General features: G+C 45.0%; 1 protein-coding gene and 1 pseudogene across 2 annotated transcripts in view; both read right to left on the bottom strand.

Moving 5' to 3' along the window:
- Positions 1–1,718: 1,718 nt before the first annotated feature.
- Positions 1,719–2,238, bottom strand: LOC134486757 (large ribosomal subunit protein uL14-like; annotated as a pseudogene).
- A 7,055-nt stretch (positions 2,239–9,293) lies between these two features.
- The window catches only part of Ubn2 (ubinuclein 2), an 87,975-nt gene continuing 76,266 nt past the window's right edge, over positions 9,294–21,002 (bottom strand). Inside the window, exon 16 of one of the 2 annotated variants that reach the window (XM_006236311.5) lies at positions 9,294–12,107. In XM_006236311.5, the coding sequence (XP_006236373.1) occupies positions 12,096–12,107 (12 nt within the window). In that variant the 3' untranslated portion in view covers positions 9,294–12,095. The remainder of the gene's footprint in view (positions 12,108–21,002) is intronic. The other variant, XM_063285997.1, reaches the window with a different exon arrangement.

Genomic DNA, 21,002 nt, shown 5'->3' with positions numbered 1-21,002 from the left:
CTCGAGAAACCTGGGACCCTGAAACCAGGGAGCATCACAGCATGGTGTCTCCTACCAAGGCAGAGTGAATAGAACCACCCCTTTCGGCCGCAGTTTGGCATGCAAATGAAGCTCTGTATTTGTCTCAGAGCACATTTCAGTCCCACTACTCCTTAGCTCTTGCCGAGTTGCTAAGGCGGTTTGTGGAGCTGCAGGGTCTTGTTGATATGTAGACCAGCCTGACTGGGAATTCACTATGCTCGGATCTTCCGTTTCTTCATTTAAACTTAATGGCTTTTATTGTTTAGAATTTTCACAGAATGAACCCCAATCCCATTAGCTTCCCAGTCCTACCAGGTCACCCCCTATCCTTATGACCTCCCCTAAAGCAAAACAAAACAAAGAAGAAAAAAAAAAAAAAAGCTCAATTTATGTTGCCCATATACTCACTGGAGCATGGTCAAAGTCCCTGGGCCAGCCCCTTAAAGATAACTGATTTCTTCTCCCACCACACCCTCCCCCGCCAGAAGCCACCAACAGTGAAGGTGTTCACTTCAGCATCCTTATTGCTAGGGGCCTGGGAACTGCAGCACAGACCATTCAGACACTGATCTCAGTCAAATAGGGATGGTTTATTGAATGCTACACCCTAAGGCTGATTGATTAGGGACTTGATTCGAGCTTATCAGCCTTTTAAAGCCTGAGATCTACACACGTCTGTGTCAGGTTATTTCACCAGTCAGGACTGAGGAACAGGTGACTTAGGAACATGTCTTGGTTGTACATTTATCCCGTTCCCATTGGCTGGGGTATTTAACTGTGACAGGGGACTTGTCTAAAATTTACATCTTAACTTGCCAGTCAGAATGCCAGTTACCCACATACATGTCTCTCTCTGACAAGTAGGATGTCAGTTCCCAGGGAGTCTCGGGAATTTAAACTTTACTCAACCCCTCCTCAAAATGGAAGTCTTATTCAAATAGTTCAGATAGTTTCTTATATTGGTGCAGGTGTCTCTCTCGTGCTGGGATCCATCTCAGGGGCAACTTACAAAAGCAAATACCCAAAAAGCTTATACGCAGGTGCAGGATGTGCTGCTGGGTGGTTAGTTTGGGTCCAAGCTTATTGTGAGTAACTCTGCAAAACAGTTCTGCTGCCTTCTATCGTGATTGGGTAACTCTGCAAAACAGTTCTGCTGCCTTCTATCGTGATTGGCTTCCGGGGGCCCAGAACATAACAGAGTGTGCAATCAACTTGGGCATTGTTTCCTTACAATGGCAGGCTAGCCATGTAACAGTCACCTAGGCCTTGATGTTTTACCTGGGTCTTAGCATTCCATGCAGGCTTTAATATTTTACCTAGACCTTAATAATTATCATAATTTCTAAGAGTTCCTTTCAGTATCTTCTATCTAGGCTGTTTTTGTTTGGGAGGTGGGGGGTGAGAGTAGAGAGAGTTTGTCACAGAAACCTTCTTTCTACATCTCTCATTCTCAACTGTGAGTCTGTAGTCTTTCATATCACTGCACAAGAAGCTTCCTTGCCCTTTGGAGTCAACGGCATCTCGGATCATAAACTTCCACATGGTTCTGGTTACAGCATAGCCCAAGACATAGCCCTCTGTAGCTTTACCGTTCTCCCCAGCACACCCAGGTCTATTCTGTCATCTTTCTGTCCAATTTCCTAAGTCCAGTTCTTTTTTTTTTCCAGAGCGAAGACTTTTTAATGAATATATTTTACAAATACACTGGAGAATCATGCAATGCCTCCTGCATTGGATGCAATCCTGAGTCACAAGTCTGCACACTCCTTTGCAGTGGAGCCTGTGACAGCAGAACCTTTCACCTCGCCTTTATTGTTTACTATGACCCCAGCGTTATCTTCAAAATAAAGGAACACCCCATCTTTTCTTCGATATGACTTTTGTTGTCGAATTACCACTGTCAGATATACCTTTTTCCTTAGTTTCTGGTTTGCCTTTCTTAACTGTGGCCGTCACCATGTCGCCCACACCAGCAGAGGGAGTCTGTTCAGCCGTCCCTTGATTCCCTTCACAGAGATGATATACAAGTTTTTGGCTCCTGTGTTGTCAGCACAGTTGGTCACAGCTCCTACCTGAAGACCCAGGGAAATCCGAAATTTCACTCTGGAGGACACACCACGTCCTCGCTTTGACATCTTGAGCGTCCGGAAAGAGTCAGAAAGCCTAAGTCTGGTTTTTAAAAGCATCTCCCTACGGACCTGCCCTTTTCCAGTCCTTCTGAGGACGCTGCAAACTCTGCAGACTCCCCTGCCAATGCCTTATCTCCCTTTAGAGCCTCTGTGGGTCTTTCAGGATCCCCAGAGGACTCTGGGGTGACGGCTGTCAGCTTTGATCACAGCCATGCTTCAGGTTCTCATCCTGGATGACAATGACTTGTCCCGGGAGTTGGTTCTGCAGCACCAGCTTCTCCACTACTCCAGCAACTCGGAGATGTTGGGGAGGCCCAACAAGAAATGCTGGAGCTGGGCCCAGACAGTAGTTGAGTTGGTCAGCTCTGAGGTCTCCCGGGGTCCCCTCCAGAGCTCAGGTCTTCCCTTGGAATAGTTCTTACCTTTGTAAATAATCTTTTGCTCACACCAATTAGGCAAGCTGACTGCAGATTTTTTTTTTCTCATTTGATTTTATGATGAGATGCCAAATCTTTTAAATTCAGACTCCATTTTAGAGAACCTGACCTAAGTTTGAACTCATGTAAACTAACAGGCTGGTACCTAGCATTAGTTTCCAAGTTGCCTCCAACAAACTCCAAGCCTAGCTCTAGTCTCTAGGCTAATCCCCAACAAGACCAGCATTTCCAAGTTATTCCCCCAACAAACCTGCACCCCCAGGTTATAAGCCCATGCCCTGCCTAATGATCACCAATGCAGAGGAGAACAGAAATTAGGTTTATGATATGACTCCCAGCACCAGCCAATTATGTGAGAGGCCACAGTAGCTTTCCAATTAGATGCCTGCACAGGTACTCCCTGCTTGCTGCTTACTAGAAAGCCTTGCCCCGATAGAGATTCAGGGCTCCCCCACCATCAAAACCATGCTGCCTGATGGCGGTGCACTGGGGATGGAACCTGAGCTCGCTCAAGTGGAATAAAGACCCTGCTGTGAGTTGCATAAGGTTGGCTCCTGTCTGGCTTTGTGGGGGTCACTAACATTTCCCTGCACAACAATACCAATTTCTGCCCTTGAGCTTGAAGTTTGTTTGTAGGCTTCAATTTTCCGAACCTACTTTAATAAGGGTTCTTAAATGCTTTAATCTCCGCTTTAGCCCACCATCCACCAGAAGTATTGGAAAGAAAGGCTATTAAGATGTGCGGGAAGTGGACCTATTTAGAAATTTTTCTTTGAAGCAAATCCCGTCTGCATTGTCAGGAAATCAGCAGTTCAGTTCACAGAAGTCAGCAGCAGCAGCTCGATCCACTTGCAAACATTTCATGGACACACTAGCAGTCCAGGTCAGCAGTGTCGGAATAGCAAACATGAATTAGCAGCCGTGGGACGATGATGACCTACCTAGCAGAAACAGCCAGGCCTCAGCTGAACTGGCTCAAGTCAGCAGGAACGATTATGCCAGGAGTTCCTTGCGTGCCTCTCTCAATGAAGTGAGGATGAGCAATGGACACAAGGCCAAGAAATGTTGCAAGCTAGATATGCAAGCCTCTTTTTACTCCCCATGGCATCCTATTTATACTTCCTCCAAACATCATATGTCCTCGCACCGGTCTTGCCTCAGCACAAGTCTGTCTTAGCAAAAGTCCACATGAGTCTATCAGGTGACATCACTCTGCCAATCAGCCCAAGTCCTCGAAAGTGGCAAGAAGCCACCGGAACACCAGGGGAAGTTTTTTGGTGTGGTTCTCTCTATGGCGTCACAACAAACAGAGCTTAACATTAGCAAAGAGTCCTTCATCACTTGTCCTTTTACGTGTCTGCTTTAGCAAAACATCCTCTCACCTGTGTCTGCTTCAGGAAAACACTCCTCCACGTGCTTGTCCCAGCAAACCACTATCCGACACGACTGACTTTCCCAAAGAAACCGTAAGTTTCCACTTCATTTGTTTTCGACACTTTAGTGCCATTAAAAATTCCCAAATTACTTAAGTGCACAGGCTCTTAGAACCGCCGTCCTTCTGACTTTTGACTTAGTTCTCAGTTCTATAATTCTGACATGGTTCGTCTTTGCTGAAGATGAGCTTTGAGGCATACTTTAGCTTGTATTTCCCCGGATTCTTTCTCAGCCTAGCTAGACTACTTGTGTTTCAGATCTACTACCTTCCGATTGAGCTCATACACACCTGTGCAGCCCCAGGCCTTCCCACTGTGACAGCTTCTCTGTATCAGGTCCCTTTCACATTGTGCTGGCTTTTACTGTGGCTACCTGAACATGAACATGGAATAACCTCTCCCTGTCACACACAACAAAGTCACTATACCGACCTCCAGCTCATAATATATAATTTTCAAAGGGAAATATGCAGGAAGATTACAGAGAATGCCATCAGTTTCTCTCTCTCTCTCTCTCTCTCTCTCTCTCTCTCTCTCTCTCTCTCTCTCTCTCTCTGTCCTTTATGTAGACTAAACAGGCCTTGAACTGAGAGAGATGTGCCTGCCTCTGCCTTCCCATTGTCGAGAGTAAAGGCGTGCACCACCATGCTTAAATACTCTCCTCAGACAGTATTTTGTGTGAATGTCAAACGTTCCACATAAGCTCACATTGTTTGAGCACTTACGAGGCTGGTGGGGTGTTGACTGTGCAACCATCTGATATCCCGAGCATAGCACAGGCCAATGAGCTCAAAACCCACCATTAAAAACCAAGCAGAAGGGCTGGAGAGATGGCTCAGCAGTTAAGAGCACTAACTGCTCTTCCTAAAGGTCCTGAGTTCAAATCCCAACATCCACATGGTGGCTCACAACCATCTGGAATGGGGTCTGATGCCCTCTTCTGGTGTGTCTGAAGACAGCTATAGTGTACTCATATGCATAAAATAAGTAACTAAATCTTAAAAAAAAAAAAAAAGAACAGAAAACATCGGCAAATTTTCCTACCTCTTCCAAGAGTCTGTTCAATTCTTTTCAGTTCATTCTTTTCTGTGCCGCATGTATCTGTGTATGTGAATGTCTTTGGGTGTGTGTTCAAGTGGAGCTGGAAGTTAAAGTCTGGTATCTTTCATCATTCTCTCCCTTACTGTTTTGGAACCGGGTTTCTCACTGAACCTGGAGTTACTCAGTTCAGACGGAAGCTGGCCAGTGAGCTTCAGGGATTCTGTAACCTCTCCTCCACCCTCCAGCCAGGGGTTAGACACAAATGCTTGGTGCTGGGGACCCAAACCCAGGTGTCTCCTGATGCACATCAAGCCTCTCCCAACTAAGTGCCCCAGCTTCAGCGCATTTTAATGTCATCAAGAATGTGCTTCTGAGGTTGGGGATTTAGCTCAGTGGTAGAGCGCTTGCCTAGCAAGCGCAAGGCCCTGGGTTCAGTCCCCAGCTCCGAAAAAAAAAAAAAAAAAGAAGAAGAAGAATGTGTTTCTGGTATTGCCAGAACTGTGTTTTATTTTTAAAGTGCCTGATCTTTTCTCTGTTCCTTGTTTTCCTTGTTTTTGGTTCTTTGCAGTGTGACGACTGAAGCTAGGGCCTTAGGCATACTTGGCAAGAGGTTGACGCTGAGATGCATCCACAGCACCTTTTGCACTTAAAAAAGATGCTGGACAGTGGTGTCGCACACCTTTGATCCCAGCACTCGGGAGGCAGTGGCAGGTGCATCTCTGTGAGTCCAAGGCCAGCCTGGTCTACAGAGGTTGTTCAGGACAGCTAAGGCCACACAAACCCTGTCTCAAAAAAAATTTTTTTTAAGTTTGTGTGTATACATGTTTATGTCGAGGCCAGAAAAGGGTGTCAGATTCTGGTTACAGGTGGCTGGCAGCAGCTTGATGTGGGTGGTAGGAATTCAGCTCCAGTCAACTGTAAGGAAGGCAGTCTTAACCATCCAGTCCCCTCAGTTTTTTTTTGTTTTTTTTTTTTTTTGGTTCTTTTTTTTCAGAGCTGTGGACCGAACCCAGGGCCTTGCGCTTCCTAGGTAAGCGCTCTACCACTGAGCTAAATCCCCAGCCCCTCAGTTTTTTTTAAGATGGTGGCCCGCTAACCAGATAAAAACACTATCACAACTCTGGGGGTTTTGTTGGTGGTAGGCTTTTTTGTTTTTTTTGTTTGTTTGTTTTTTGAAGATTTATTTATTTATGTGTGTGAGTACACTGTCGCTTTCTTCAAACATACTAGAAGAGGGCATTGGACCCCATTACAAATGAGCCGCCATGTGGGTGCTGGGAATTGAACTCAGGACCTCTGGAAGAACAGTTAGTGCTCTTAACCGCTGAGCCATCTCCTCCAGCCCTGTAGTTTTGTTTTTAAGACATCTCACTCTAGCCAACCTGGCCTGAAACTCAAGGCAACCTTCCTGTTTCAGTCTTCTAAATGCTGGGATTCCTAGTGCGAGGTACCACATACAAGCTAGAAATGACTGATTCTAGACATACTAGAAGTCAAGCTTAGAAGATACATGCCCAGTAACTTGGTGATGTTCCATGGATCTGATCCAATGAAAACATCCTAGGCACATAGTCAATGCTGCTTAGAATGCTGACACATGGCACTGGTCACCTGCTGCCTTAGTGTATTCTGTTGTAGTGATAAAACACTGTGACCAAAATCACCCTGGGGAGGAAACGTTTTCTTTCATCTTACAGGTTATAGTACATCATGCAGGGAAGTTAGGACAGGAACCTGCAGGTAGGACCTGTAGCAGAAGCCATCCAGGAGCACTGCTTACTGGCTTTGTCCTCATGGCCAGCCCAGTCTGCTTTTTTAGACCACCTAGGACCAGCATGGTGGTATTGGGTCCTCCCACATCAGTTATTGCTGCGCCCAACCTCGACCAGCAAGGAAGACACGACCACAGGAGATCTTCAAGCAGTTTTACTCAGGAACCTTGATACAATCTTCTGACCTCTATCTCTTCTGACCCTGACTCTCTCTCTGTCTCTGACTCTGTCTCTGACTCTCTCTCTTCTGACTCTCTTTGACTCTCTCTCTTCTGACTCTCTCCCTTCTCTCTTCTGACTCTCTCTCTCCTGACTCTCTCTCTTCTGACTCTCTCTCTTCTTACTGTCTCTCTTTCCGGGGAATGCCCTGTACCACACTTAAATAGCTAGCACTGGCCACGTGGGTCATGTAGATAGGCTGTCACTATGCGGAAGCTAGTGGGCCAGGCAGACATAGCCAAATAAAGACTTGTTTACTGCAAGGAGCGCTCACCGTTGGGAGGGTGGTAGGCGGAAACCAGCGCCATCTTTGAGGCGCGGCACGTCGCAGCTCTCTACAAGTTATCAGTCATGAAAATGCACCAGAGACCAGTCTTCTGGGGGCACTGGTTGTTTCAGTTGAGTCTCTCCTCCCAAATGACTCCGTCAAGTTGATATAAAGCTAGTCCATACACCTGCTAAACACTTAAGGACAATGGCTGAAGCTGGCTTCTCTCAAATCCTCACTACCCTAAAGCCACACCCTCTGCTGGGTGCTTTTAGTTGCTCTGACCTGGATCATGGGCCCACATCTTGTTTTGGGGCAGGGGAGAGAAGAGAGCAAGTATTTTATCATTTGATGAATTCTATGAAGCACCAATATGAGTCCTGTTCCTCTTCTAGTGGTTGGGAAACGAAAGCAAGGAAAGCTGCACTCAGAAGCTGCTTTGCCAAGCAACGTGTGAAACACTGAGCGATCTGTGGAGATAAGGCAGGGCGTTGGGATCTGGGCCTTGGTAAGGAGTTCAGGGTCTTTATTGACAAATATTGAGCACAGAGCCAATCCTCCCTGCAGGAGGCACAGCCTTACATGGTGTTTTCAGCCATGTATGTGTGTCAAGGACAATGCCATACATTTCAAAATTATATAATTACATCTCTCCCTTCACTTCTCTCCCTCCAAATCCTCCCATATAACCCTCCTAGGTCTTTCAAACTCATGGCCTTTGTTTGTTTGTTTGTTTGTTTGTTTGTTTAAAGACAAACTTTCTTTGTGAAGCTTTAGCCATCCTGGAACTCATTCTGTAAACCAACCAAGAGACCCGTCTGCCTCTGCCTCCCCAGTTCACGGCCTCTTTTTCATTACCGGTCTGTCTGTCTGTCTATTCCTTTTTTTTTTTTTTTTTTTTTTTGGTTCCTTTTTTTGGAGCCGGGGACCGAACCCAGGGCCTTGCACTTGCTAGGCAAGCGCTCTACCACTGAGCTAAATCCCCAACCCCTGTCTGTCTATTCCTAAATACAAGCTGCTCAGTCTGTATGTTACTTGTATGTTTTTGGAGCTGACCATTTAATATTGGATAACCAACTGCTTGCCCCTCCCTGGGGAAGACTGTTTCTCTCACTCTGAGCTTTCCTTAGTTTCCTGTAGTTCTTTGCAGAGGGTTGAGGCTTTGTGTTCTCCCCGCCCACCCACATCGGCATGTTTCATGCAGTACACGTTCAGCTCATGTTTAGGCAGCCCTGTTGGCGAAGCTTTGTAGGTATAGCTTCTGCCATTATAGGAGACCTGGGCTCACAGCTCTGGCTCTAGCAGTTTCTTTGCTCCTCCTTCCACAATGTCTCTGGAGGGTAAGAGTTAGTGGCTTTATAGATGAGTCTGTTGGTACTTTGAAGTTGCAAGGTCCTCCTCCACTTGACCCCCATGTGGTGAGCTGACATACATGCTGTCCATCCAGCTCTGAATAGAGGGGTTCTGGAATATCAGCTTCTTATACCCTGAAACTAGGGAAATGGGTCACTGTAGGTCCCATCCTTACTGTGTGCAACCGTGGCAGTGACTGGCTACCTGGCTATGCATCAAGACTGGGGAAAAATTGTATACGAGAGTGTGGGGGCTGGAGAGAGGCTTAACCCCCTGCTCTGCCCACACTAAGTCCCATGGGCAGAAAACTGCAGCTCCAGGGGAATCTGTCATCTTCCCTGGCTTGTGTGGGCATTCACACACATGGCACACTCACACACACTCACACAGAGTGTAAGTGGGAGGAGACAGACACTCACATCTGCTTCATTAACTGTGCTGTCTGCTTACATGGGCCCTCCAGAGGGGACTTTCAGGATCCCGTGCCCAATCTTGTGCCCTCTTCTGCAGGCACTTGTATTTTTAAATTACAGGCATGTAGTGAGTACTGAACCAATATAGTATGGATATTGCAAAGCATTTTTAAAGCAGAAATGAGCTATTTTCAAAAGTAAACAATGTTTGGAAAATACTTTTATTAACAGTAAAAAGTCCTAATTTCTCAGCAAAGATTATTTTATTGAAAGTAATGGAATTCAATAAATTCAACAATGTATCTTCAGTATTTTGAAAAATTATTATCACATTATTTTGGACAATAGAAATCACAGTCCTAAACATTTCTAAGCATCCATCGCTAAGTTTCTCTTCATAGCATACTTCTTTTTAAATGACAGTTAATAGCTCATAGCTTTAAAAAAAAAATCACCTTTAACTTAAAGAGACCCATGAAGTACATTTCTTTCTTTCTGTGTATCAGCTAGGTAGCTGGGTCAGTCAAGGTTCATTACGAAAACAAGAACCACTGCGGGGCTCTGTTGCAGGCATCAGTGAGCAGGGGCGCCAGAGGCTGCGGAGTTAGGAGTTTGGGATATTTGCACCACACAGCACTTGAGAGTATAGAAGCTCGGTTGAGTCTGGTGCTCAGGGCAGAAAGTGCCCATTCCTCCATGGTCGCTCTCAGTGGCTTGGAGTCTATTGAAGAATGTTATGTCTACCTTTGTCTCCACAGCCATTGAGTACTCAGCCAGTGACACTTTTCTCTGCTACCTGAGGCTGTGCTTGAGAGCACTGGCAGGAAGAAATCACAGCCAGAACTTTGAAGGCAAAGATGGGAAGTGAAGTTTCTGTACTTTGAGTCCCCATGGCCTGCAGAGGGGCCTGGAAGGACATGGAATGAAGGCTGGTGCCCAAACTGTAGAACTGCACTGCAGGGCCCTCCTGACAGCCTCTGCCCCGCCCCCAGTGGGCGGAGATCAGTTCCCCCCCACACACACACCCTCCCTCCCCAGCAGGCAGAGAACAGGATTTTGTCAAAGGAAAATAGGTTAGTCATTTGTGCCCTTGCCAGCTCTCAGGAAGGGAGGTTCATGCCTATTTCCCACAACCTCGTGGTTTCCACAATTACTTACATGTCTAACTTTCAACTACCATTTTTTTCCAGACCGGCTGGCCTGGAATTCACTTTGTAGCCTAGACTGGCCTCAAACCAATGGGGATTGATTCTCTTGCCTTAGGCTCCATGTTAAGGCGTGTGCCAACGTGCCCAGCTAAGGTCTGACTTTGGTCAGATCCACTCTGTTGATAACATCCTGTAGCACTTAAATCGAAGAACATTATAATCAGAAGAAAATGTGACTATTAACAAGCACGCCAGGATAAGCTATTTGTTTTCCCTTTGGCCTCCAGGAACCTCCAAGATGACTCACTCCTCTCCTGCTATAAACCAGAGGTGGTTCACACAGCTTTTCCAGGAGATGCTAGACCATCTTTGGTTCTGAAAAGGTCCAGTCTATATCACATTAAACCATGGAGCCTTACTGGATGAAATGTTTTCCTCTGTCTGCCAAGGTGTCCGAGGCTGTGCTGTGGCCAAGAGCTCCAAACATAGCCACGCTGGTTTACTGAGCTTTGTAGACACAATTTTAAACTTTCTGAACAGGTTCAAGAACAGCAGAGAGCACACTTCTTCCTTATGAGTGTTCCCACAAATCTGCTGCAATGACATCTTTTTCCTACACCCAGATGAAATTTATAGTTTTAACAGGCTCTTCTGGGTAACGCACAGGTTATGTTTTGTGATTTTTTTTTCTTTTTTGAAGTCTCTTTTTTTTAGGTATCAAGTCTCATACATTGTCAAATCAAAACATCAAGCGTTGTGCCAGCTAGGTTGTCTGTGGCAGAAGGGCCGTGGGTCAGCAGCCTTTGTTTCTTACAGCCCTCCTCCCTGTTTGCTAGCTTCTGTGCCAGGGCAGCAGAGACCAGGTTTCCCTTGGTTTTTAGAGCTGGACACTGGCTGAGTGTCACTACTAGTGACAGATTTAGAATGTTGCTTCTTGGGGTTGGGGATTTAGCTCAGTGGTAGAGCGCTTGCTTAGCAAGTGCAAGGCCCTGGGTTTGATCCCCAGCTCCGGGAAAAAAAAAAGAAAAAAAAAAAAAAAGAAAAAAAGAAAAAGAATGTTGCTTCTTTTCTTGTTGCACTTTCTCACAGGGGTGCAAAAGCTTCTGCAGTCTCTAGCCCTGTAGGGGCCTCCTCAGTTGCATGCTAGGATGTGTGCCCAGTCTTTCGTGCGCCCACCAGCAGTTCTCTTTTGCAATGGATCATCCTGTCCCTCCGAGTACTCCCTTTGGCTGGACCCCTCTACCCACCCCATACCGCCCCAGTAGTACTGGGAACTGGATTCAAAGACTCCTAAGTATTTCTTCTTGAAAATGATCAGATTGGCCTCCCTTCCTCTGTGAGGCACATGGAGATTTTGAGAATGCCAGTGATTCCATGAGCAGCTGTCTTCTAAAGGTACTGGCCACCAACTGTCCATCTGTTGACTTTTAATAGCAAGTCTGGTACCAATCTCTTAAGTCTCTCAGACTCTAGGAGGCGTGCTGGTTGTACTGGTCCTTTGGAAGGCACCTCACTGGGTCTGAGATGAAGAGGAGCTGCTGTCAGAGAAATCTTCTCCTGCTCCATGGTACAGCCCAGAGGTAGATGCTAGTGGTCCTTTGGGACTTGGAGCTAAGGGCTGCAAGGTCTCTTAGCATGGGCTGCACGACTGGCCATCCAGCTCCTCCCCTTAGAACTCAGAAGGACACACCTACTGTTTTGTTCTCAGCCTTTGGGGTATCTGGTGAAACTGACACAGAAAGAGCCCCATTTTAGTAAGTGGGGTTACCATGGTTATCACAGTTAATCTTCCTTTCTTACGGAACGCCTGTTCTTGAAGTAGGTTATCTGATGGACCAGAGGTGACACACAACAGTTTGTCTTATGAACCGGGCTGTGTGAAGATAGTTAAACAGAACTATTAACTATTTTTATATTGTCTTTTTACCTGGGTATTTTTCAATAAAAATACAGAGGATATACAGTTTTCACATATGTACAATCAAATGTACAGAGATTTATGTCAATAAGCGCCTTAAAGTTTGTGAAAACTTGAACATATAAACCACTTTTTGGAAGCCTGATATAGCTGAAACAAGTGGAAAGGTGGTCAGATAGAAGAGGGACAGGCAAGGGACCCAGCTGCAGCATTTCCCCTGACAGCATGTCTGGATACCAGAGGGAGGCTGGACTGTGCATACCAACTTGCCTCTGGAAGCCAAGGGAACGAAGGCCTCAGACTGGCACAGGAGGCAGGCAGGTCACAGATCCACAAAGAATGCTGGGCTGGAGGAGTGACCTTCTTACAGAGAATGAAAATACCTAAGCAAACCCCCTTTCATCTCTGGCTTCCTGATGGGACATTTTTCTGCTACTTCGAAGGAAGTCTGGGTGAGTGACAAGGTAGGGATCCTCCCTCGAAGTTCTTAAGCTCTAGTATTAATCACTTACATATGTTAACATTCATCCTATGTGGTCCCAAGATCCTGAGCTAAAAACTTAAGTTTGGAGTAGTCTTGGGTGAGTAATGTCCCTAGAGCCTGGGAAATGCAAATTCAGATACTCCTTTTAAAAATAATACACTTTAGCCAGGCATGGTGGTATATACTTTTAATGCAGCAGAGGCAGGAGAACCTCTGTGAATTCAAGGCCAGCTTGGTCTCCACAGTAAGTTCCAGAACAGCCAGGAGGACTCCATAGAGAGACTGAAGATAAGACTCAGCAGCTAAGAGCACTGCCTGCTCTTTTGAAGGACCGGGGTTCAATTCCCAGCACCCACATAGTGGCTCAAAAACATCTGTAATTCCATGTACATACATATCCATGGGATATGACATACCCTTCGGGTCTGTGAAGGGTGAAATATGCAAGTGGTGCACAAGCATACATGCAAATAAAAGCAAAGCAGCAGCAACAAAACATACTAAACCCAGGACTCAGAGGAGTCAGAGCTAACATTCCGGAGTAGAGATCTCTACAAAAGGACCGAGGAGCATGGCAGTGCACACTGTAAAGTTACACAGAACAGGGAACAGAAAAATCAGATGGATTAGGGACCAAAGAGGTGCCTGTGCTTTGTTCTGGGACAGGTCTGGTGCTCCCAACTGACTTGCTGGTCTTAGGACCTTGGGCTCAGCTCTTACTAGATATCACCAGCTATGGATGCTGATAAACCCAGGGAAAAACACACACAGATTAAGACAACAGTTACGTTAAGAGTATATTCACAACAAGAAAATGAACTGATAAATCCAAAAGGACCAAGACGGATTAGGAATGGGCACATGGGCTGGGATAAAGTTGAGCTGGAAGAGTGTCTGCCTCACATGCAGGGGCAGGACCTCTGTTTTGTTTGATCTTCAAGGTGTCTAAATCTGGTGTGGTGCACACCTGTGGTCTCTGTAATACCAGTGCTAAGATGGTGGAGACAGGGCTAAGAGAGGATCAAAGCCAGTCTCAGCTACATCTCAAGTTCAAGGCCAGCCTGGCTACGTGGCACCCTATTTCAAAATCCCAAAAAACAAAAACAGAAGAAAAAGACATGGAAAGTATGGGTGAAGAAATTAAAAAAAAAAAAAACCCAACCCAACACAAAGTTTTAGCACAAAAGAAAACATGTCATTAGGAGAATAAATCCTAAAAACGAACAATAAATAGCACCAACTCAAAGTCTTCAGGAGCACCAAAGAGCAGGAAGACCTACACTCGACACACGAGAGAGAAGTCTGCGAGCATCAAAACAAGACATCAGACTGACATTGTGTTCCAGGCGGAAGCAGAGGAGGGCAGGAAAACAATGAAATTACACTTTTAAGTGATAAACGAAAAGTAGCAATTATATTCAGTCCAACTGTAAGTTAACAGGAGATTTGGGAAGCCCTTCTAGAAAACTTTCCCGAAATACAGAGTTCTATAATAAATTAGAAATATACTACTAAAGTATACTTAATACACTACTTAATGAGCACATGGAAAGGGAAATGAGAGGGCGCTTTGTACCTGTGAGGATAGGGTAGATACAGTGTCAACATGGAAACCAGGAGCTGGAGAGGGAGCTCATCAGTAAAGAGCAGAGCACCCGAGTTCAGTTTTCAGAGCTATGCCTTCTGGAGCGCCAATTCCAGAGCATATGATCTCTCTCTCTCTCTCTCTCTCTCTCTCTCTCTCTCTCTCTCTCTCTCTCACAAACACACACACACACACACACACACACACACACGCATACACACATATACATATATATATATACACACACACGTGCTGAACATATATACATTGGGGGAAAGCACTCATACACATAAAATTATTTTCGAAAGATAGAACTGCAATGAGCATGTACCCACTGACATTCAGAGTTCTTTGAAAACTTAGTAGGAGAGATAACAAGACTGAAATCACAGTGGAATATATACATAAGCAAAATAGAGTGTGAAGACTGAAAAAAAAAAGATAAAAGATTATACAAATAAAAGGAACTGTGAGTATCTGTCTAAGCATTTTGTGTGTTCCTAGGAACAAATATTATGTTGAAATTACTCAACGTGAGCATATGATGATCTACATTCCCAAGCAACTCTCAGTTTATAAATACCTTACATCCAAACTGTAACCAGGCATAACGGTACGATGAAGGCAGCTGAGTTCCGGGCCAGCCTGAGCTACATGTCAATAGTCCATCACAAAATACAACACAATGAAATGCAAATGTGCACACACTAAAGAAAATTTTCCTGTCTTGCTTCTACTGTGATTGTTAAGGAAGGCAGATGCTAGCTTGGCCAATGCTTAGCATCCTGGCAGACACCCTGCATAACGCTCAGGAGATAGGAGTCAAAGAGCTGGGTGAGGACATAAAGTATAGCTCTTGCTGTTTGTTCCAGGCCTTACGTCTCATACACAGACCCCAGCTCTGAAACCAACTCTTCCCTGTTTTGTTGTCTGATGATAACAGGAGTTACTAGAATAGATGGCTTAGTGCCTGGACGTAGCTTGGCAGTTGAGTTCATGCTGTCCTGGGTGAGGTTCTGGGCTCCATCTCCAAGACCATCACCACCCAAATGAAAAAAGATTTAGCAAAGGTTCTGGGTCTATCGTCAAATGTGAAAAAACACTGGTTGATTGGGTGACTGATGCAAACCTGCAAGCCAGCATTTAGGAAGCTGAATCAGGACGACTTTCTGCTCAAGGCCAGATCCTGCCACAAAATAGCAGTGAGGGGGAACGAATACTATTTGGCAAAGGTTGGGCCGTGGCGCCATAGTGGAGTGTCTGGGCCCTATCCCAACACAGGGGGGAAAGTGAGAAAGAAAAGGAAGAGCAAAGGAGACCCAGAGAAAGGAAAGGGAACAGTAAATAAGGTGCCAATTCACATCTGCAGCATTCAGATGAGGAGTGCTGGGGAAGAGTGTCGAGGAAGGGAGAAAGGGAGCAGAACATGGACAGGAATCAGCAGTAAGCTGGCTAAGGTAGCACAGTCTCAACCATCAGGAGGCTGAGAGCAGACAGCACAAGAACAGACCAGTCAGTGCTTCAGTATAAATACCATTCTTTCCATTAAAAGAATTTTATCCTGTTACCCCAAATCTAATTCTACTCTAAGAACAAAAGGAGTTTTACTTATTAGGATTATTATTTCAAGGGTATATGTGTCTTACCTACATGTATGTCTGTGTACTGTGCTTGCCTGGCAACCAGGGAGTCCAGAAGCAAGCACTGAATCCCTGGGACTGGAGTGGCAGAATGCTCCCAGTTGCCATGTGGGTGCTGGTAAAACCTGTATCCTCTGGAAGAGCTGAGCAAGTGATCCTAAGTGCTGAGCCGTTTCCCCAGTCCCTAATACTACTATTTCCTCCCTCCCCTTACCATGTTCTCTGCCCTCCTCCCCACTGAAGCTCCTGCTTTGATATTTGACACTCTCACTGTGTGGACAAGATTGAGGTCAAACTCAAGATGCTTCTGCCTCAGCTTTCTGAGTTTTCTAGGGTTACAGGAGTGTGTGACCCTGCTTGGCTAATAACATTCTTTAACACAAGTAACAAAAGTCCAGAAAATAGAGACTAGGATCTTTTTTGTGAAAACGACAACCATTGGATACCAAAATGACAGTCCGTAAGATCTTTAGAGAGAAAAGTAGAAAGCACAGAAGGCAAAAACTATTTGAATGAACAAACCACAGATATTTGTATTCTATTCTATAACTGCTCTACAAGTTGAATTCCATCTAAATAAAAATTTCAACTTTGTGGTGGTTTGAATGAAAATGGCCCCCACAGGCTTATGCATTTGAATGTTTGGTTCCTAGTTGGGACAGTTCTGAGAAGGATCAGGAAGAGTGGCCTTGTGGTGTGGTGTCACTTGGGGTGGGCTTTGAGGTTTAAAAATGAATACCAGGGCCAGTCTCTCACTCTGCCTTGTGCCTGTGGGTTAGATGTGACTTTGAGCTAGTACTCCAGTGGCTTGTCTGCCTGTGTGCTGCCATGCTCCCTTGCCGTGATAATGGACTACAATTCTGACACTGTAAGCAAACCACCAATTAACTGCTTGGGGAAAAAAAGTTTCCTTGGTCAGTCTCTTCCTAGGAATAGAAAAGGAACTAAGGCAAGCTTAAAACTTTTTTTTATGTATATAAGTGTTTTCCTTGCATGTATATTTGGGTACCTGGTTCCTCAAAGAGGCCAGAGGGCATTGGATCCCCCAGGGCAGGATTATAGATGATGTGGGTGCTGAATCCCACCTGGGTCCTCTGGAGGAACAGCCAGTGCTCTTAAAATGTGGTTTTTCTTGAGAGAGCGAGAACAAGAGAGTGAGAACGAGAGAGAGAGAGAGAGAGAGAGAGAGAGAGAGAGAGAGAGAGAGAGAGAGAGAGAGAGAGACTGACTCACTATATAGCTCTGACTATCTTGGAACTCAGTATTTAGACCAGGTTGGCCTTAACTTAGAACTTTGCCACTGGAGTGCTGGAGTTAAAAGGAGGTGCTAGTCATGCCAAGTGCAATGTGGATTTTTTTTTTTAAAAAGATTTACTCCACTTTTCTGTAGACAGATGATGAGTATGAAGTTCTATTGCATGTGTCTGAGCACCATGTCCATGCCCGGTGTCCACCAAGGTAGAGGGACCACTGGGTTCCCTGGGGCTGCAGTTATAGGTGGCTGTGAGCTACCATGTGGGGACAGCTGGGTCCTCTGCATGAACAAGTGCTCACAATCACCAAGCCATCTTGCCAGCCCCAGTGTGGAATGTGACAATAAAAACCCACAATTAGCTCGATCCACAGAGGTGGACAGGAGGCTGGAGAGGTGGCTCAGTGGTTAAGAGCACTGACTGCTCTTCCAGAGGTCCTGAGTTCAAATCCCAGTACCCACATGGTGGGTCACAACCATCTGTAATGGGGTCTGATGCCCTCTTCTGGTGTGTCTGAAGACAGCTACAGTGTACAGTATAAATAAATAAGTCTAAACAAACAAACAAACAAAAAAGAGGTGGACAGAGAACTGGGGAATTGACGGGAAGCATCCTCTAAATGCTGGTGCAGTACAGTCCCACCGAGGAGAGCAGAGCTTGGGCAGGGCCTCTGTCTGTGGAAAATGGGCAGGGGACAAGACTGGCACCACGAAGGGTAGGGGAGGATTTACCAGGTGATTTCAGGGAAGTGCCTAAGTGAAGCAGAAGAGAGAGGGAAGTTAAGTCTTCGAGGAGAAAATGAAGGAGGAAATCTGTGGTTTAGGATAGGGAAGCGTGTTAAAAAGAAGCCCTGGAAAACACCTACGTGTTCTCATGCATCTCTCCCAGCCCCTTTGTGACAAGGTCTCATTGTGCAGCTTAGGTTGGTCTCAAACTCACAATCCTCCTGCTTCGCACCCCTCCATGTGCTACCACCCTTGCTAAATTGGACTATTAAAAAGCAAAGTATTGTTGAGTAAAGAATGCCAGACACAACATTAAAGAATGGGTAAGTGTGACATCCAAGACTGACAAGAGGAGATTGTCCACAGTGAAGACAGAGAGTGCAACTGAAAAGCAAGCAAAGATCAAGCAATTTCCAGAAGGGGAGACTACCTAGAGCCTTTTTTTTTTAAAGTTTTTCTGTGGTAATAAGGAATTAAGTGACAAACTAGGGTACCCACCTCTAGGGGATGAGCAGTTTACAGTAGGGTAGGAAACACACTTGGTATAAATGACGCAACAGACCATGACAGCACACAAGTATGTAGAACCATGATAATCCAACAGAAAAGGTAGGAAACGTATAGTTTAGTATCAACTGCATACATTAAATGAGTGTATGCAAAGTAATGCTACTTACCAGGATGCTTGTACAAGGAAATGCATCAAAAAAGCAACAGGTGCTTGTAGGACGGGGGAGTGTAGGGAGAGGGACTAAAGGATGGACAGAGGAACAGGGACGAAGGGTATAATCAGAGAACAGAATGCTTTTGAACTGACACATTATCAGCTATACATGCTTACAAATATTTTGGAACTGCAGTAGCCAATTGGCTATGAAGCAAAAGCCAGCAGCAGGTAGGCTACCAGTAAAGAGACGAACTTTAGTGCTCACTAGATTAAACTTCTCCAGAACCAGGGTAACCTTTGAAAGACTGCTAGGTACACAAGAAGAGTCCCCTTACTAAGTCAGGAGTTCCTGACACCTGTGATGAAGGCACTTTAACTGGTTTTTATCCATACCTGTGTGCTAAGCAGTGATCACAGCAGTTTACAAGACTGTTTCATTTACGTTTTGGAAAATGGGGAAAGGATGAGGACGCACAGCCATGCAGAAGAGTAACTAACAGCTGCTGTTATTGGTTTGTGCTAGGCACTCTGCTAGGCACTGTCTGCATGGTTCTAGTCCAGCCACTCTCACTGGGGGAGAAACAGGCAAGAACACATTTTAAGTGAGACTTTTATAGTGGAGCCATGTGAACCCAAGTCTAATGACCACTTGTTCTCCTTCACACTTATGCCACCCTACTAGTAAAAAACATAGTGGGGAGACAGTGAAGGAACACACACCAGAACACAGAACAGTAAATACAAACAGAAAAGGACACCCACATCAAGGCACATGTGGATGATACATGTTTTTGAGATGACAAAACGTACTAGTATATACCTGGAGAAGAGATGTCTGCTATTATCCTTTGGAAAGCATAGGATCTCACCTACAATGGAACACCACTTTTGCTCTTTCTGACATGGACTCATACAGCCCTGTCTGATCTCACATTCATGACGTAGCTGAGGATGACCTGAGCTCCTGTCCATCTCCCAAGAGGTGAGATCACAGGCAAACAGTGGCATGCTCAGCTTTGGATCATTTTAAGAAATGCTCTCAAGTGTTTTTACTTGATTTCCTGAGCCAATTGTGTGTTAGACTACATTCCTATACTGTTACAAGGCTAGTGACACACTTGGACCCAAACCTCTGCACAACCCCAGAATTCATAAAAGCAAAATATCTTCATCAACAATTTGTTAAATTTAGCTTGAAATTCCACCTAGCATCTTTCCTTAGCTACTTTCCATTTTGTTGCCTCCACAGTGAAGAATAAAACTGGTTTCCTTTCTCTTTTTTGAAACAACAGAGTCATACTATCTATTTAGCCCAGGCTGGTCTGAAATTTGCTGTATAGATAGACCAGTGTGTCCCCAAGTCAGCCTCTTTAATTCTCTGCTCGCATTAAAGGTTTACCACACCACAGTAACACCTCCACCTGGTGCTCACTGAGCTCTACATGACAGCATCAGTCTTACCCAGTTATTTCTTGGCTCTCTAAACCGTTAGCTTATTCCAAAACCCTTTAATTCCCTGGATGACTTTTCTTCAAAAAACATTTCCATTTACAGAACAAGCAATGAAACAAGATTCCGCCAGGCCCATGGGCATACAGCTGTAATCTAGCATTTAGGAGTTTGAGGTGGGATTACAAGTTCAAGGCTAGATAGAGAAACACTTTTTAGTATATATGATTAATAGCGGGGCTATTGCTTATCTACTACTTTGGGTAAGACAAGTGTGCCAAACCAAGGATGGATTTTTTTTTTTAAGTATATTTTGAGAGGGAGAGAGAGTGGTGTGTTTCTGTGGTTGCCCGAATATGTGAAGGTCACAGAGTCTTTCCTGAGCTGGTTCTCACTGTACACCATGTGGGTCAAGGATCAAATTCAGGCTCTTAGGCTTAACACAGGGACTTTTACTCAGAGCCAACAACAGATCTTTTTACCACTTTGACTGAGGACAATGCATCTGTAGGGACCTGGAGGGATAGCTCAGTGCTGAAGACCACATTCTTCCAGAGGACCCAAATTCAGTTCCCAGCCCCCTTTTCAGTCGGTTCACAACTTCGGCTACAGGGAGTCAACTCTTTCAGCCTTTATGAGCACTAACATGCTCATTCCACTCATGTACATGGACGCACACACATGTAAGTAAAAATTAAACTCCAAAAAATTACAATGGTATCTTAATACATCCATAATATACACTGACAAAAGAATGACCTCATAATGTCAAATTATTTAACTCAGGTGTTTGGGAGTTTTTTGAGAGGCGTTAAGAAGTGCCTTCAGGGAGAACTCAGATACACTGTCTTTAATTTGTAGTTCAAAGCACCTGATCCCTTTTGAAATTTAGTCCTTTTTAGCTTCAGGACAAGACACTTTTACACCGTATAAAAGGGAAAAAAGAACACACACTCAAACCACTCTTCCTATTTTGGGCATCTATGTTCTTGCCTGTATTTTCTATGCACAGATGTGTATCATTCAAAGATGTTGCCTACAGGAAGG

The sequence above is a fragment of the Rattus norvegicus genome, chromosome 4 (genome assembly GCF_036323735.1).
Source record: "Rattus norvegicus strain BN/NHsdMcwi chromosome 4, GRCr8, whole genome shotgun sequence".
Classification (NCBI taxonomy): domain Eukaryota; kingdom Metazoa; phylum Chordata; class Mammalia; order Rodentia; family Muridae; genus Rattus; species Rattus norvegicus.
This window is presented reverse-complemented; position numbering and strand designations above follow the sequence as displayed.